The sequence below is a fragment of the Talpa occidentalis genome, unplaced genomic scaffold (genome assembly GCF_014898055.3).
Source record: "Talpa occidentalis isolate TD23 unplaced genomic scaffold, MPIMG_talOcc4v2.1 talOcc4.11, whole genome shotgun sequence".
Taxonomy (NCBI): Eukaryota; Metazoa; Chordata; class Mammalia; order Eulipotyphla; family Talpidae; genus Talpa; species Talpa occidentalis.
Genome location: NW_023601104.1, coordinates 73722229 through 73739795, shown reverse-complemented (window position 1 = coordinate 73739795; position 17567 = coordinate 73722229). Strand labels below are relative to the sequence as shown.

Genomic DNA, 17567 nt, shown 5'->3' with positions numbered 1-17567 from the left:
TATCTTTTCTCAAAAGTTAATTTTTATCTTCTTTAAAGGTGTATCTATATCAGGATAATTTTTGCTGCTTGAAGTTTACATGAAAGTATATATTACTGGTCAGGTCTAAATTAAATAACCACTTCCCTCTCCCTTTACTTTTCAGAGGGTTTCTTTCTAGGCTAGGGACCTGGATCAGGGTGATCATACTAGGTAAGCCATGAGATTGACTTCACAAGCATGAGTTTTAAGCTAGATGGCTACTTGGCCATAGACTTCTCTAGAACTAGACATCTTGGTAAATACAAATAGTGAAGATTCTAAAGAAAGTTGTTTGAAATATGTCTAACAGTCTCTATTCCAATGTCCTCTGAGAAAGAAAAAAAATCTGGAGAAAAGAATTTTAAAAGGTGAAATGACATAAAAGCTACCACTTTTTAGGGCACTATCAAGATGCTATGCCTAAGGTTTGCATTGTGTTGTGTCCAGTTTGAGTCAAAGATGGGGTATATGGTGTCAGAGGATATACAGTGAAATGGTAGGGCAGAGTCTCTTCAAAAGCACAGTTGAGTCCTGTGTGGAAAGCACTCATCTTAAGGGAAGAAGTAACCAGGCATAAAGAGCTTTAGACTCGGTGACAAGATGGTGATGAGCTAGAAAGGGGTGAATATGGGTGATAAAGACATCATGGTATCCAACACACGTTTGTCTCCTAGCTTTGTATTCACCAGTCTCATGTTTTGGCACTACAAAAAGTAGGCACATTCTTGGTCATCTGGAAATAGAGCCTGGTGAAATATGGCTGAGGAGTCTTGATGGTTAGTAGGATGCTCAGAAAGAGCAGACTTGCTTCTGAGCCCATGTGATACACATAGAGATTTGCATAAATACTTGGGGGAATTCAGCAGAGGACTGAGTTAATTTACTAAATGTGGTAATAGGCTCTTAGAGAGGGGCAATTACATCAGTATGCTTTTCTTTGAAGTATTTACAAGTGGGTGAAGCCTGAAGAAACTTGGGATATATTAGTGATTTAAAAAATCAACATAAAAATCCAGTTAGTGCTAATTTTCTATTTTACTCTCCTCATGCATTTTCTTTTTCTTGAAACAAATAAAAGTTTGGACAGGAAAAACACCATCACTATTAGTTCCACTAGGATAAAGCCAACACTACCAAATAAGCTCTCCGTAAACCTAATATACCTGGAAGAGAGCAAAATACTTCTCCTGTTGTAATAAGCATTTCAGGAAAATGTCTAGTCCTTACGGACATAGATACCTGAATAATTCTTTGACTTCCGAAGAATGAAATGAGCAAAAATTATGGTGTTAAATTACTCTTTAGTAAAAATCACACTTAGCTCTCAAAATTCATATTTGTACAAGAATAGCTTCAAAATAAAATCCAATACTTACTTGTCTCCCACAATTCCCAGGTTGATTGTGGGGTAACCATGTTCCTGAATTGTTGCTAAGAGGGTTGAACGATTACTGTCTCGAATTTTTCCTGGTAAGAGGTCATCTTCAGGATTTAGCAGCTATAAAGTTAAAAACAAACAAAAAAACAAACCCACAAATTATTCTTTAAGATAATGTTGCCTATTTTTATTACAAAAAAGGATAGCTAACAAAGTTCAGCATATCTAGCATCTATCTGCTAAGTAGGAGATATATACCCAAAGGGTCTTAAAATAAACACTGCAAGTATAGTAGGATGTTCCTCCAGAATTTAAAAAAGAAATGCAGAAATTGAACTGGTGACAAATAATAGGTTTAAATATCACACTAGCTTTGACAGTTGCCCTGGAGACACTGGCCTTCCTGGTGGTTGCTTACTCGGGCAAGTGAAATAAAATAATTCTTTTTTTCCCTCCTTGTATTATTATTATTATTATTATTTAAAAAAAAATTTTTTTTTTATTTATACAAGCACTGGGTACAGTCAGAAGTGCGGGAGGGTGAGAGAATTCACCAGAGCTAAAGCGGGGAGCAGAGCAGGCAGAAGGACCGAGTACACTGCTGAGGGGAGCAGCGAGCGGCAGAAGAGGTCTGTCTGCACGCCATGTGGGACCCTCCTCCGGTGGTAGGGGAGCAGTTGGGGATCGAACCGGCGCCTCAGAGGCCGCGGGCAGCTTTGCAACCCAGTGCTCAACCGCTTTGCCACCGGGGAGGCCCCCTTGTATTATTTTCTAATTTGTCATTCACAGAGAACATTGAGGCAGAGACTGTGTAACATATTTTTCAGTTCTGAAAAGAAAAAAAAAATACATTTTTTTATTTTTAAAAATTGTAATTTTTTTTTTTTTAGTGAGGTAACATTGGTTCACAGCACTGTTTAGTTTTATCTTTTTTCAAGTTTTTTTGATCCCTTTTCTGAAGTGGGATGGATAGTACAGAAGTTAAGCTTATCAAGAGAGGAAGGAAGGGCCTCCCCAGTGGCGCAGCGGTTGAGCGCTGGGTTGCGAGGCTGCCCGCGGCCTCTGCAGCGCTGGTTCGATCCCCGGCTGCTCCCTGGCCACCGGAGGCGAGTCCCACATGGCGCGCAGATCTCTCCTGCCGCCCGCTGCTCCCCTCAGCAGTGTACTTCGGTCCTTCTGCCTGCTCTGCTTCCCGCTCTGGCTCTGGTGAATTCTCTCACCCTCCCGCGCTTCTGACTGTACCCAGTGCTTGTATAAATAAATAAATAAATCTTTAAAAAAAAAAAGTGATTAAAAAAAAAAAAGAGAAAGGAAGGAAAATGCCTTTTTGTTAATTAACTTAAACAAGTAATCACACATATTCACAATTTCATGACTCTGAATTGAATCACCTTTTGGAGATTTAATATCTATATGTCTATGAAGAAAATAAGCTTATTCTATGTTCCAGTGAGAGAGTGGTATATAGTGGGAAGATCCTGGGATTCAGACAAGGTTCAATATCAAGTTGTCCAACAAGTTATACCTTCTTTTTTCATTTGCAGTATGTACTAGGATTAAATAAGATAATGGAACACCCTGCTACTATAGATATACAATAAATATCACTCTCTAGAACATCTGTTTTTCCCCCTTATTGTTCTCTTATTGTTACTCCTAGATGTAAGTACAGATGCAATTAGTTTATAATGTGAATGCAGATTTATATTTATTAGATTATAAAATATGTAAGAGTAGGGTGTCCTAAACACACACAGATATGCACAATGTATAATTTTAACTTACACATCAATTTAAGATGTACTTTGATCTCAGAAATATTATATGAAGAAAAATACATCTTTGAAATGAGAAAATCTGGAATATTATTTTAGGGGACTGAAAGCAAACTTGTACATTTCAGACACTTAAGGTGTTAATATGGCCAATAGCTCGGGATTCATCTTAGTTCTCCCAAACAATAAACTGAGTCCCTTCACCCTTTCTTCTGATTCATTAGTAACACTGTATAGCTAGACCTCTGGCATTATGTTGGAAAGTCATGGCATTGCAACTAAGTGTCCCCTTACAATAGGCTAGATAAAAAACTGATTGCTTTATTTAGTATCACTTGGGGCACTTTCCTTCAAATACTGCACTAATTTAACTTAATCAGGTACCATATGACATTGCAACTTACTTTTATCCTTAGTTATTACCAGGGTTTGGAAAATTTCATTGTAGTGCTAATATAAATTTTCTGATCTTAATTACTATATGGTTATAGAAGAGTTATAATTTTATAAGGGCCAAGACATGTAGTTGCTTAACTCCATTTATCAGACAAGTTGCTTCAGAATGAAAACTGGGTGGTTCTATAAATTTTTTTTCCCATAAAAGGATACTATCTACCAACTAAGACTTCCATTATTAGGGAATGTCTTTGCTATTCATATTCCTCTCTGTTATTTTGCTGCAAACTGTTCCAGAAATAATAGAACAATTAGAGATCATTGGAGAACCAGTTATTTGTCTGTAAAATTGACGTAATGAAATAATTGCTAGTTAAATGAGGGTGTGAGATTTACTGTGCATTTTAAGTCTTTTTAAAGAAAACATAAAGAATTAAGTGGAGGATTATAAGGCTGCATATCCTAGAATAAATTCACAATATTCACTTTAAAATTGAATCTCATTTTCTGGTCCTCACTGAATGATGACTAAAACTGCAACAGGGTGGTCCCCAGGAAAGGGGGAGGTTCCCTGCCCCACCCAAGGGAGGGTGGAGCTGAGCAGCAAGAGAAGAAGCTGGAGAAGAGACTGAGGAAGGAAGCAGCAGGGAGCCAGGAGACCTGGAGGAGGTGCATGGAGCCTAGAGACACGTGAAGAAACTGCGCTTGTCTTTTGGTCGTGGACTGGGTGACAAAGATGTGGGTGAGACCCGTGGGGAGGTGACAATGGCAGTTTTTATCTTGATGTTGATTTTGCTCTTTTTCTTCCGGGCTTGTCCAGTTGTTTGTGACCCTTTTCTGTGGGTCCCCACTGGAAGATGCTTTAGACTTGTAGCAGGCTTTGGGGCCTTGTTCTGGGCCAATCCCATGTGGATGGACTTTTACCCACGAGGGGACGGGTAACTTTGGGTGCTTCATTTAGAAACTAGACTCTTTGCCTTACCTGTATTGTTTTTTAGTTTTATTAAAGTTCCTTTCCATTAAAGTCTTCTATGTTTTGTGTTGATGCGGCGGATGGCAGAACCCATTTAGAATAGGCAGGTTTGCGTGGCTTGGGCTGACCCTCTCCCTGTCCTATAACAGATTTGGCGTCCAACGTGATTTAGGACAGAGCCATCCGTAATCTGTTATAGGACAGGGAGAGGGTCAGCCCAAGCCACGCAAACCTGCCTATTCTAAATGGGTTCTGCCATCCGCCGCATCAACACAAAACATAGGAGACTTTAATGGGAAGGAACTTTAATAAAACTAGGAAACAATACAGGTAAGGCAAAGAGTCTAGTTTCTAAATGAAGCACCCAAAGTTACCCGTCCCCTCGTGGGTAAAAGTCCATCCACATGGGATTGGCCCAGAACAAGGCCCCAAAGCCTGCTACAAGTCTAAAGCATCTTCCAGTGGGGACCCACAGAAAAGGGTCACAAACAACTGGACAAGCCCGGAAGGAAAAGAGCAAAATCAACATCAAGATAAAAGCTGCCATTGTCACCTCCCCACGGGTCTCACCCACATCTTTGTCACCCAGTCCACGACCAAAAGACAAGCGCAGTTTCTTCACGTGTCTCTAGGCTCCATGCACCTCCTCCAGGTCTCCTGGCTCCCTGCTGCTTCCTTCCTCAGTCTCTTCTCCAGCTTCTTCTCTTGCTGCTCAGCTCCACCCTCCCTTGGGTGGGGCAGGGAACCTCCCCCTTTCCTGGGGACCACCCTGTTGCAAAACTTATTACAGTTAAAATACAAAAGAAAAAAATCATAAAGTAAAATAAAACATAACTCATCCTCTCCATCCCTTGTTACTTTCCTATCTGCCAAATGTTAAATTTCAATTTCCTGTTTCTGTTATTGTCAATGATTACACCATCTTCCTAGCTTTCAAACACTGACCTTTTCTTCTTTGTAGTCTACTATCTTCCTAAAGGTCTCAATTAAGAACATCCCAATCCACCTCCTCTTTAATCCTCTTACCAAATCTCCTTTTGCTCCCTTCCCACCCATCATTTTCAGGCATTCACTATGAGTGAATTTCTGCAAAAGTGTTACAATTGGTTATCTTGCCCATAAACTCTTCCCTTCTGAGAAATAAAACAGAAACAGCAACTTGTAAAATGGGTTTATTACTTGTATAATATAGAACCAAAACAAGACATGTAAAATTCAAACTTTGTTTTAACCCAAGCTTTTTGAGACCTATATGCACCAAGGTAAGACCATGGATAAACTGAAAGCATGGTAACTCCACATGAATTCATATGCTCCAAAGATAAGACTGTTTCAGCAACTCACCTGTTTTACAAAATCTGACCAGTCTCCGAGTAGACCTTATTTACTAGTTTTAAAATCACCCCATGACTAACCCTAGTCCCCATGAGTCTATATGTGTATACTTAAACTTTCTTGCTCTCTCTTGTTCAGAAACTTTAATACATACTGTAATGTACGATAAACATGTTTGCCTGGTGGCCTTTACTTCGATATTCATGTAGGTCCCACAAAGATTTGAGCAAGACCCCTTGCCACCACTAATCTCATATTAGTTACACTGCACTTCACGGAGTTCTCTTGAGCCTCACTGCTCAGGGGGTGTGGGGCAGTTCTTTGTCTGTGATGATAATGACACAGTGATAAAAGGACATGTCTCTCTTCCTGCCCACCAGATAAGCATTCCTATTTTCTTTATTTACCCTCCTTGTTTAACAATCTTGCCTAGTTTAACAACCTTGTCTTCTTGAAAGAACATTCCTAAGAAGATAATATGGAAAACACCAGGTGTTAACAAAGCAAGCTGGCGCCTACAGGAATCTCCCCAGCGATCTCCAGATGCTTGCATCAATAGGGCTTGCTGAGCAGTGCCCATCTCCCGTTTTTTTTACTCCTTTGTATAAATACTCCTACACTCTGCCGAAGACCAAGATGGTGGTCTTTCAGACACAAGCCTGCTGCCCTCCTCAGTTTGTTGACAAATTAAACTACTTTCCTTCTCAAACTCAGTTTTCTTTAATTGGCTAAGGGAAAAGGAGATTGGTGTTCAGCACAATAAGCCCAATACCCATGCTAAATTCTGGTCCCTTCTGTTGAGGTCCCAAAGCTAGTGGGTATTTATTTTGTTTATTGTAAGAATAAGGTTCTCAGGACTTTCTGCTTCTTGGATCACATTTGTACTAATTTTGGTTTTCCTTGGTGAAAGTATGCGACGGCATTCATTTCATTCTGTTACAGGGCAGGGAGAAAGGCACCCCAGGACCCCCAAACCTGCCTGCTCTTAATAGGTTCTGCCATCTGTTGCATCAAGACTAAACATATTTAGGGCCTCCCCTGGTGGCACAGCAGTTGAGTGCTGGGCTGTGAGCTGCCCGCAGCCTCTGCAGTGCCAGTTCGATCCCCGGCCATCGGCGAGGGTCCCCCCCCCAAAAAAAAAGACTAAACATATTTAATAGAAAGGAACATTAATACAATTAGTGTGTAATACAAAAAAGACAATATAGTTTTTAAATCAAGCACCCGAAGTTACCCATCTCCTCGTGGGTAAAAGTCCACCCAAACAGAATTGGCCCAAAGCAAGGCCCAAAAGCCTGTTACAAGTCTAAAGCACCTTTTGGCGGGGACCCATAAAAAAGGTCGAAAATAGACAAGTCTAAAAAAAAAGAACAAAATCAAGATAAAAGCTGGCATTGATAACCTCCCCACTGGTCTCTCACCCACATCTGTTTTAACCACTCCAGGACCAAGAAACAAGTATGGTTTCTTTACATGTCTTTCTGCTCTACTTGTCTCCTCCAGGTTTCCTTTTTGCTCTCCATCCTGCTTCCTTTTTTCCCCAGTCTCCTCTCTAGCTTTTTTTTTTTTGCCCCCCCCCACCTCAGCTCCACCCTCCTTTGGGTGAGACAAAAAACCTAAAACCTTCCCTTTTCCTGGGGCTCACCCTGTTACAATACTATACATCTTGCTTGTCAATTGGCTAAATTTTCATGTCTATAAGATCTTTTCTTTGTTTATGTTTGAGAAATTGGCTTTGGGAGAGAAATCTCCACCCGTTCTGGCCTGCTGATTTATAGCGTCAGCTGTCAGGGGCTCAGAATTAGGGTTAAGGGCTTTAGACAATACTTAAGTGATAGTTTCCCTCTGACTGACCTTTAGCTAATGAACTCCTGGATTCATCTAATAATAAATGTGTGTCTTACATGCTGGCATTAACTCTGGTTTCTGTTTTATTTTTCTTGCATTTTGTAAAAAGCATCATTTGATCAAGAACTATTTGAAATTATAGTGGTTATTTTGGAGTACCTTTGATATGACCAGAGTTATCTACTTGAAAACCCTTTTAAAACAAAAAGAATTACAATTCTGAATATTGAATGATTAGTATTTTTATCATTATGCAAAACTTTCAAAACCTAAATAAAAATAAAAAAAATTAAAAGTTTCTTTGTTAAGCCCTCAGAGGCTATCCTCTATTTTATTTGTTTAAAGGAAGAATCATTTGTTTTATTTAAAGAGATAGCCTTTGTTTTTGTTCTTTAGAGATTTAGTCCTATGGTATTAATGGAGTTGTCAAAGGGCCTAAGTCTGTAATGATTCATTTTCTCTCCTTTAGAAACTGAAATGAGTTTCCCCCTTTCACAAAATTTAGATGATTAGACATTTATAGTAGTCAGTGACTGTCCATTTTCATTACAAATATCTCCCTTACATTTTCACTTTTTTCTCTCTTCTGGAAAATGTAGTTGATTCACAGAAAAACATTCCTGGTCATTATGAACAAAACTTAGAAATATCCAGGTAGTTTAGATAAACAGATCTAACACAAAAAAGTGGTGGAGGTGGGGAGTGAGATTATGTCTAATGGAGCATGTTCCTATTCTAAGTGGCTTTTAATTAAACTCTGAAAAAAACTTTTAATTGATAAACAACTAATTGTCTAAGTCACTAAGTTAAAAGATAAGAAGGAAAATGGAACATTCAGAGCATTTATTTATTAATTTATAAAGATTTATTTATTTATTTATACAAGCACTGGTTACAGTCAGAAGCGCGGGAGGGTGAGAGAATTCACCAGAGCCAGAGCGGGGAACAGAACAGGCAGACCGATGAAACACACTGCTGAGGGAAGCAGTGGGCACAGCAGGAGGGGTCTACCTGCCATGGGACCCTCCCTGGCTGCAGGGGACAGAGCCAGCGCTGCAGAGGCTGCTGGAAGCTTTGCAGCCCAGCGCTCAACTGCTGTGCCACCAGGGGAGGCCCCATTCAGAGCATTTAAACATGATTTAAGGAGTACTTACAAATTTGGTTTATAAATATAGAGATTTACAAATCACATTTAGAAAAAAGTTCAAACACTACGTTTATTATGGTTAGTGTTTAGACAAATCAGATTGATTTAATAATTTTGGTTTAAAAACTGTCCTGTGCTTTTCTCTGACTTTACCTCCATGTAAGTAAATTATATTAAAACAATATTCTAGCTTTCAATTTTCAAAAATCCTAATTTTAATCTTCTAAATTTCCTCTACTGGTTTTGCTGGAAAGTAGCAAAGTTTGTGTTCATCTAAATCCTGGAAGACGATATGGAATGTGTCTGTGAAAAGAGACTTACAAGGACTTAAAAGAGACTGCCCCAAAATATGGCATCTGGGATATAGAAAATTTCAAACTGAAAGAACTGGAGAAATGGCATATGCAGGAAGGACTGTCTGACTTTCCCTTGAAGCAGATCATCAGATCCTTATGTGAGAGATGTCCTCTCTATACCCAGAAGAAAGGAGCATCCTAACTTCTGGTGAAAAAGAGACACAGAGAAGAATCTGCACAAACAGGCCTTTGCTATACCTACCTCATATAGTTTGTCTTATCGTATTTTTTCCATGATTTTCCACTCTTCATCTAAACTAATATCAAATGCTCAGATCTTCACTTTCTTACAAAGACTCTCATATCATAAAACTTATTAAACAAATGTGTATGCTTTTTTCTCTTGTTAATCTGTTCTTTGTTACAAGGGTAACAAAATTTAGAACCTGAGAAATTATAGAGGGTAGAGGAAAAAACACATTTTTCCTCCCCTACAAAATTAACTCTCATGCTTCTATTAAGTCATACCATTTTATATGTCATTATAATTTTCATTTCCAGATACTTAGTTAATGCTAAGAAATTAATATTTTAAGCAATTGAGAAATCATCTTGAATATGTGAAAATATAATGTGTAATAATGTATCAGTGCTCAATATGAAATACATTCTAAAGTAACCATCGTTAGGGCCTCCCGGGTGGCGCAGTGGTTGAGCGCTGGGTTGCGAAGCTGCCTGCAGCCTCTGCAGCGCTGGTTCTATCCTAGCCGCCAGTGAGGGTCCCACATGGCCCTCAGACCTCTCCTGCCATGCCCACTGCTCCCCTCAGCAGTGTCCTCCATCTGTCTGCCTGCTCTGCTCCCCGCTCTGACTCTCGTGAATTCTCTCACTCTCCCATGCTTCTGACTGTACCCAGTGCTTGCATAAAATAAATAAATAAATCTTTAAAAAAAAAAATAAAGTAACCATCATTAACAGTTTAAAAAGGATGGATGAAGTTAGAGGAATGCTTATGCAAGATAATCAACATGTTTCATTTTTAAAAAAGATTTATTTTTATTTATTTATGCATATAAGAACTGTAGTGTGGTGGACTCATCAGAGGTATGAGAGGATTCACCAGAGATAGAGGGGGGAGCAGAACAGGCAGACTGACTGAAACACACTGCTGAGGGGAGCATCAGGAGAGACAGGCGAGGTCTGCTGCACCATGTGGGTCAGCTCCCTGGCCAGCCAGGGATCAAACTTGTGCTGCAGCGGCTGCCAATACTTGATAGTGCTGAGACCTAACCCCTTGCAAGAGGGCCCTGAACATGGAACATGTTTTATTAGGAAAAATATTTTTAAAGTAAAAGTTAGCTGACTGGGCCAGAAAATATGAAGAAAACAAAAAATAAAACTGTGCGTATTAAACAATAAGTATAGAAGGGCTGAAAAGAAATGACTTTTATTGTTTGGGAATAATAACTATAAATAATGAATTAAGTGGAAGAAAAAGATGCATTAAAATTATGGACAAATTTGGTTACGTGGGTTTTATTCATAAGGAAAAAGTTCTATAAATCCTTTATGCAAATGTTATTTGAATTTGGTTTTTCTTTTTGTGAAAAATGGTCAATTTATTTTGTGCTCAGATTGATAAAAGTTCCTTCCTATAATCAAAATATTCTATTAACACTCTAGGTTTATGGTTTCTTTTTATATATCATTTTAAACAAAAGAATCTGAAAATCATGGCTATTTATTTTTGATTTTAAAATAATATTTTTAGTTGCTGAGTAATATTCCATTGTGTATATATACCACATCTTCTTGATCCAGTCATCTATTTTTGGGCATTTGGGTTGTTTCTATAGCTTAGCTATTGTAAATAGTCCTGCTATAAACATAGGGGTGCAGGTGCCCTTTTGAATTAATGTTTCTGTGTCCTTTGGGTAAATACCTAGAAGTGGAAAGATAAACTCATGCAATTTGCAGCAACATGGATAAAGCTGGAAGGGATCATGCTCAGTGAAATAAGCCAGAAAGAAAAAGAAAAATACTGATGGTCTCACTCATAGCAGGAATTTAGAAAACCTAAATGAGGGACCAGGAAAAAGACTAATTATAATAAAGTAAAAATCAAAATCAACAAGCAACTATAAACCAGAGACACACTGGGGCGGGGGGGAGTAGGATCAAAACAAAGGGATGGGTGGGGTGGGAATTGTATGGGGACTATAACCAAGATGAAAATGCATACATTGTGCAAAAATAAAAAAAAGATGTAAAAAACATATAAAATTAAAAATATAATAAAAAAGAAAAAATATTAAAAAATATTGTCTGTAAATATTCCTTGCTTTAGTTTATGACTTATATTAGTGTCTAATTGCCTTTGACAACTCTTGTTGACTTTACTTTTACCAAATTAAAAATAAAGCTGTTAAGATCTTTTGTACCTTTTAAACTATTTTCGAATTTCCTGGATGACTACCAGGTAATGCAAAGATTTGCTCCTTTTTCTTTAGTAAAGAAACAATGCTAAAACACTGACTTATTTCCACATCCAGATTTTGAAGTCTAGAATCATGATTTTCAAGCACCTTGAAAACTTTGGTAATAAACTTGTCTTAATGTTTGCCTGTATGGCAGTGGCCAAATGTGTAATATTCAGAGCTTTAAATGCTATTGCACATATGCTGTTAAATTATATAGTTCAACAAATTATCAAGCAATAAAGAGAACATGAAGGCCTGGTACTTGTAGAGATAAAAATGACTATTACCAAAAACCTAATACACTATCACAGTCCATGAAAAAGTGATATAAACCTGGAGTGATCATGTCTCCAGAAGATAAACTAATTTAGACTGAATCACCAGAAATAGGAGGAGGTGGGTGAGAAATGCAATTGAAATCAACCTTGCAAAACTGTTATGTACCATGACTTCCAAAACAGACAAATTGTGCTAAACCATGGCACTGAATTACCTCAGATTAAATTAACACAAGCTCATTCAGAACTCTGTGAAACCATGAAAAAGTGATTTAATAGTAATTCCACATAGACTCACAAGTTCAAATTCTGACTAAGTCCTATCCAAATCTCCCTTACGGAAACTTGCCTTCTGATTTAACTCTATCACATCCAATACCTTACATGTAACTTGTAATTTCCCCTTTTGAGATATTACTAAGAGTTTGTTAAGGTAATGCTTTCCCTTTCTTCAAATTTAATATGCTGCCTAAAAAAAATCAACATATTTCTCTGGCATTCTTTGTATGGGACTCTTGACACTTCTATATTCCAATTTTATTTCTTTCTTCTCTTTAAGTTTACTCAGTGCAGTCCCCTAGTCTGCCAATTCTTGAACACTTTTTACATTGTTTAAATGTTATACTAAAGGTTGATAGTCACCCTCTTTTAACAAATCTACTATTAATAATTCCATCTCATCCAACTGTATTCTAGAATTTAGTCTATATCTAATACTAAGTATCATTAGTTAACTTCTCTCCCCCAATTTTTATATATGGATATTTGTTAACATATTTTAAAATAATTATATATTTACAGATACTAGAGAAATAGTATGGAGAAATTCCCTGTACTGTTTACACAGTTTCCCCCAGTGGTAACATTTTATATAACTATAGGATAATATCAAAACCAGGAGACTGACATTGCATGTATATAATTCTTTGGCATTTTACCACATATGTATATTTGTCTAACTGCCACCTTAATGAAGATACATAGCTATTTCATGACCACAAAAATAGCCCTCATGGTAATCCCTTATAGTTACAGTCTCCCTCTCTCCCATCAGTAACTTATAAAAACCACTAATAAGATTTTCATATTTATAATTTTGTCATTTAAAGAATTTTATATAATTGGAATAATATGCTAAGTGAACTTTTGAAATTTTGTTTTCATATAGTATGCTATCACGATCCATCCAGGCTGTAGCATGTAGCAATAGTTCATACCTTTTAAAAATATATTTTTATTTATTTATGCATACAAGAACTGTGGTATAGGCTAGAGGGGTAAGGGGTGAGAGGATTCACCAGAGACAGAGTAGAGAGCAGAACAGGTGGATCTACTGAGATACACTGCTGAAGGGAGTAGCAGGCGAGACAAGAGAAGTCTGCTGCGCCATGTGGGTTAGCTCCCTGACTAGGGATTGAACTCATGCTGCAGTGGCTACCAATAGCTTGATAGCACTGAGACTTTAACCCCTATGCCACCAGGGAGGCCCAGTTCATACCTTTTTACTGCTATTTCTAGTTGTTTGTTATTACAAATAAAGTAGACCATTTATAGTTAATGTAATTATTGATATGTTAGGGTTTATAGCTACCATTTTATTTTCCGTTTTCCTCTCTTTTTTATGTCTCTGTTTTTTTCTCATTTATAATTTTTAAAAATTGATTTACAACACAGTATGACTCAGAAATATAGAATCCCACCTCTTCAGGTGTATGTTAACACACCACATCCACCAGCAAGGCATCCATGGATTTCCATCATAGTCCATTATGTCCTCTTCTCTTTTTTTCTCCACCTCCTCCTCCCCCACTGATAAACCTCCATTTTACAGTCAGATTTCCAGGGTTTGTTTTTTGGCTGACTGTTTTGTTTCTTTATATTCCACATATAAGTGAAGTCATGTGATTATTTGCCTTTCTTCTGATTTTGCCTAGAATAATTTTCTCTGGCTCCATTCATGTTTTTGCAAATGACAAGAGTTGATGTTTTTTTTTTTTTTTTTTTTTTTAACTGAGGCGTATTCCATAAATGCACCACATCTTAGTCCACTCAAAGATCTACAAAGAACTCATACACTCAACAAAAATGGGCAGAAGAGCTAAACAGGCTCTTCTCAAAGAAGACATACAGATACCCAACAGGCATATTAAGACAATGCTCACCATCACTTGTCATCAGGGAAATGCATATCAAAACCACAATGAGATACCACCTCATACCTATGAGGATGGCCCATATCAAAAAGATCAGAAATAGCAAGTGCTGGTGAGGATGTAGAGAAAAAAGAATCCTCTTACAGTGTTGGTGGGAATGTAGACTGGTCCAATTCCTATAGAAAACAGTATGGAGTTTTCGCAAAAGATTAAAAATACATCTGTCATATGACCCAGTATTCTATTCTTAGGTATCTACCTGAAGAATATAAAAACAATCATTTGAAGGGATAGTTGCAACCTCATGTTCATTGTAGCACTATGTAAAATAGCCGAGCTACAGAAATGACTTAAGTCTCAATGGCTTAAGATACAATGAGTGGATTAGGAAGAGGTGTTATACATATTCAGTAGAATACTCCTTGGCAATCAAATGATTAATTCTGGCCTTATGTGAAACCTGGATGGAGCTGAAGGGGGTTATGCTAAGTGAAAAATGTCAGAAGGAGGAAGACAAATGTTGGATAATGTCACTTATATGTGTAATATAGAGAAACCAAACCAAGGCTCAGATGAAGCCAAACTACAAACCCTAAAAAGCTGATGATGAAATTGAGGTTACTGGAGAGGAAGGGGGAGAGGAGAGGCAAGACCAAAGTGGGGAGGGAACACAAGGAGCTGAGGTGTGAACTGTGCATGTTCGGCACTGGGTATGAGGTGGGGACACCTGAAAGGGGAGAGCCTACACTTCTTAAGCAAACAGTTTTGTAAGCCAATGCTACTTCAATTAAAATAAGAAAAAGAAAAATCATAAAATAAAATAATTCCTTAGATCTTACCACTTTTTTCTTTTAAAGAGTAACAGGGTTTCTCTTATATTCTCTTTTAAGCTCTTTGTTCTAAGAATAAATCGTTTATTTCATTTATTTAACTTCTTAAATTTTTGAGAATGAATGTTTTCAAGGTTCTCTTTATTACCCTTACAGTGGTCTGGGAAAGGACAAAAGAATAGGGTATTTTGCTTTGCTAATGGAGAGAGAAGTCAACATTTTAGATTTGCTTGCATTCCAGTTAGGTTCATTAGTCATCTCTTAGAGCTATTAACTTATACCAAACATTCTTTCAAATGAGCTAATGTCCCTAGGATTGACTGACATTATTTTTAGCATCAGAAAGAAATTTCTGTTAAACCAGTTAAATTAATGAGCTATTCTCCTTTGTGGTTTATTTATCTATTTTGTGCATCTGAGTTAATGGGGTTTGGGAAAGCTAAATAGTATGAGTGATTGTAAATAACTAGTATAGTTATTGAGATCAAATCTAAATAGATTCTGATCTAAAAAGATAGTGATCTTGTAAACAACTAGTATTAGGCAAGTTTAATTAAGCTTTATTTCCTGTATTCTTCTTAATCCTTTTGTAGGGGTGAACTAATATTCTCAGTTATCACCCAGAGGACACTGGGTGTATTTTTTCAAAGCTATTTTTTTTTTTTTTCTTATGGTAGGGAAAGGTGATGGGGTAAGAGTAGAGATGGTACTTAGATCATAGACTCTAAGGAAGAATTTTAAGTTCCAGTTTCCCACTACCATAGAATCATTATCTGTGGACTGGCTTTGCCAGATTTTATGATTCTTTTCCCCTACCTTCTCTGACCTGTTGTATTTAACAAGGTAATAACACTTCCAACTCCATAATCTCTGGTTATGGTAGCTCTACATCCCTCCCCTCCACTCCCATTTAAATTTAGCTACTGTTATCTCCATGATCATATAATTTAGTTCAATATTTATTGGGTACCTGTATGTTAGGCACTACATTGGAAAAAGGACAAAGAAGATAAACTATACTCTTTTCCTGAAGGTTTGAAATTCTGAAATAGTCAGAAAACAATAGAGAAAAATAATTTAGTTTCAGATAGGTTAAAATAAATTTCACTTGTCTATTAACATGGCAGATCCAAAATTTAGTCAATCATATCACAAACTCCTCTTAAGTATTAGTTCTGATTTCTCTTTGGTTTAGATAAGAGATATCTTTCTACATTTCTTGGAATGGGGATATCTAGTGTTTGCAAACTCTGTCAGCTTCTGTTTGTTTGTGAAGACCTTCATTTTTCCTTCATATCTGAAGGAGAGCCTTGCATAAAATTCTTGGCTGGCTGATTTCATCTTAAAGTATTCTGATCACATTATTCCATTCTCTCTTTGTCTGTATTGTTTCTTCAGAGAAGTTTGATGTTATCCTGATGGGTGTTCCTTTATAGGTTATTTTCTTCTTCCCCCTAGCCAATTTCAATATGCTATCTTTGTCTGGAACTTTTGGAAGCTTCACTACTATGTGTCTTAGTGTAGGTCTCCTGGTATCCTGGTCTTCTTTTAGCTTCATGGACGTGTATGCTAAGTTCCTTCTCCAGGTTGGAGAAGTTTTTCCTCTATTATTTCTTTAAATAAGTTTGCCATTCTCCTCTCTCTCACTTCTCCCTCTGGGATACCCAATTATTCTCATATAGCCTTTCCTCATGGAGTCAGATAATTCCCAAAGTGTTTCTTCATTTTTTTTCTTCTCCCTCCTGGATTCTTTGTGCATTATCATCTTCAAGGTAACTGATTAGGTCTTCCACTTGGTCTATTTTATTTCCTTAGATTTATTCAGAATCTTTTAATCTTATCTATTGATCTTTTTATATTCTGTATTTTTGTTTTTTTTTTCTTATTTAAAGGTTCAACCCCAATGTAGGGCCTGCTGAAATCTATGAAGTGTTGCTGGGTCTGGGTCTTGCCAGTTCTACTTTGCTGCTTTCTGGGCTTGCCAGGCTGCTGGTGTTCACAACACCTGCCTAGGGAGGTCTGTTCCTTGCATACTGGGGTCCCTTTCCTCTAGATGTTATTCCTAGTGTATGCTGCAGTTGTCTGGTTTCTTTCAGGTATTTCTGGGCTTTTTTTTTCTGCTAAAATTCAGCTGTGTGTATGTGGCATAGATGAGCCCAGCATTTTCACTCTGCCACCATCTTGTCCTGCCCTTCCCAAAAATATTTTTAAAAAATCACAGTAATTTCTGATTCTGCTTTTAAGCTTTGTATTTCTAGTAGATTCACTTTTCAATATTTCCAGATTGACCTAGAGGCTGCAAATGAAATTTTCTATAACCTAAGTAAAACAGGGAACAGGTAGTTTTTCAAGAATTCTCAGAAAAAAAGGGACTAAATTACCTTTCCTAAACCAGGGTTGAAATGACATTTTGACACATTCTGAATAAAAATGTCATGAGATGCTATCTTTAGAAATGTAAAAAAAAAAAACAAAAAAAAACCTTGATTATCAAACACTTCCTGGTGATTAAAAATCACATGGAACTTTAGCAAGAAGAAGGGCTAGTCATGATGTCCAAATTCACTGAAATACTTCCCACACAGAGGTCGTCCATCATCTCAACAGCAGGGTGGGCATAATTCATTGTCCTAATTGACTAAGCATTGAGTGTGCAC

At 37.4% G+C, this 17567-nt stretch overlaps 1 protein-coding gene across 5 annotated transcripts in view; it reads right to left on the bottom strand.

Moving 5' to 3' along the window:
• GPHN (gephyrin) overlaps window positions 1–17567 on the bottom strand; it is a 451561-nt gene that overhangs the window by 45396 nt on the left and 388598 nt on the right. For all 5 annotated transcript variants that reach the window (XM_037503527.2, XM_054691156.1, XM_054691159.1 and 2 more), the window contains one exon: window positions 1398–1519. In XM_037503527.2, the coding sequence (XP_037359424.1) occupies window positions 1398–1519 (122 nt within the window). The remainder of the gene's footprint in view (window positions 1–1397; window positions 1520–17567) is intronic.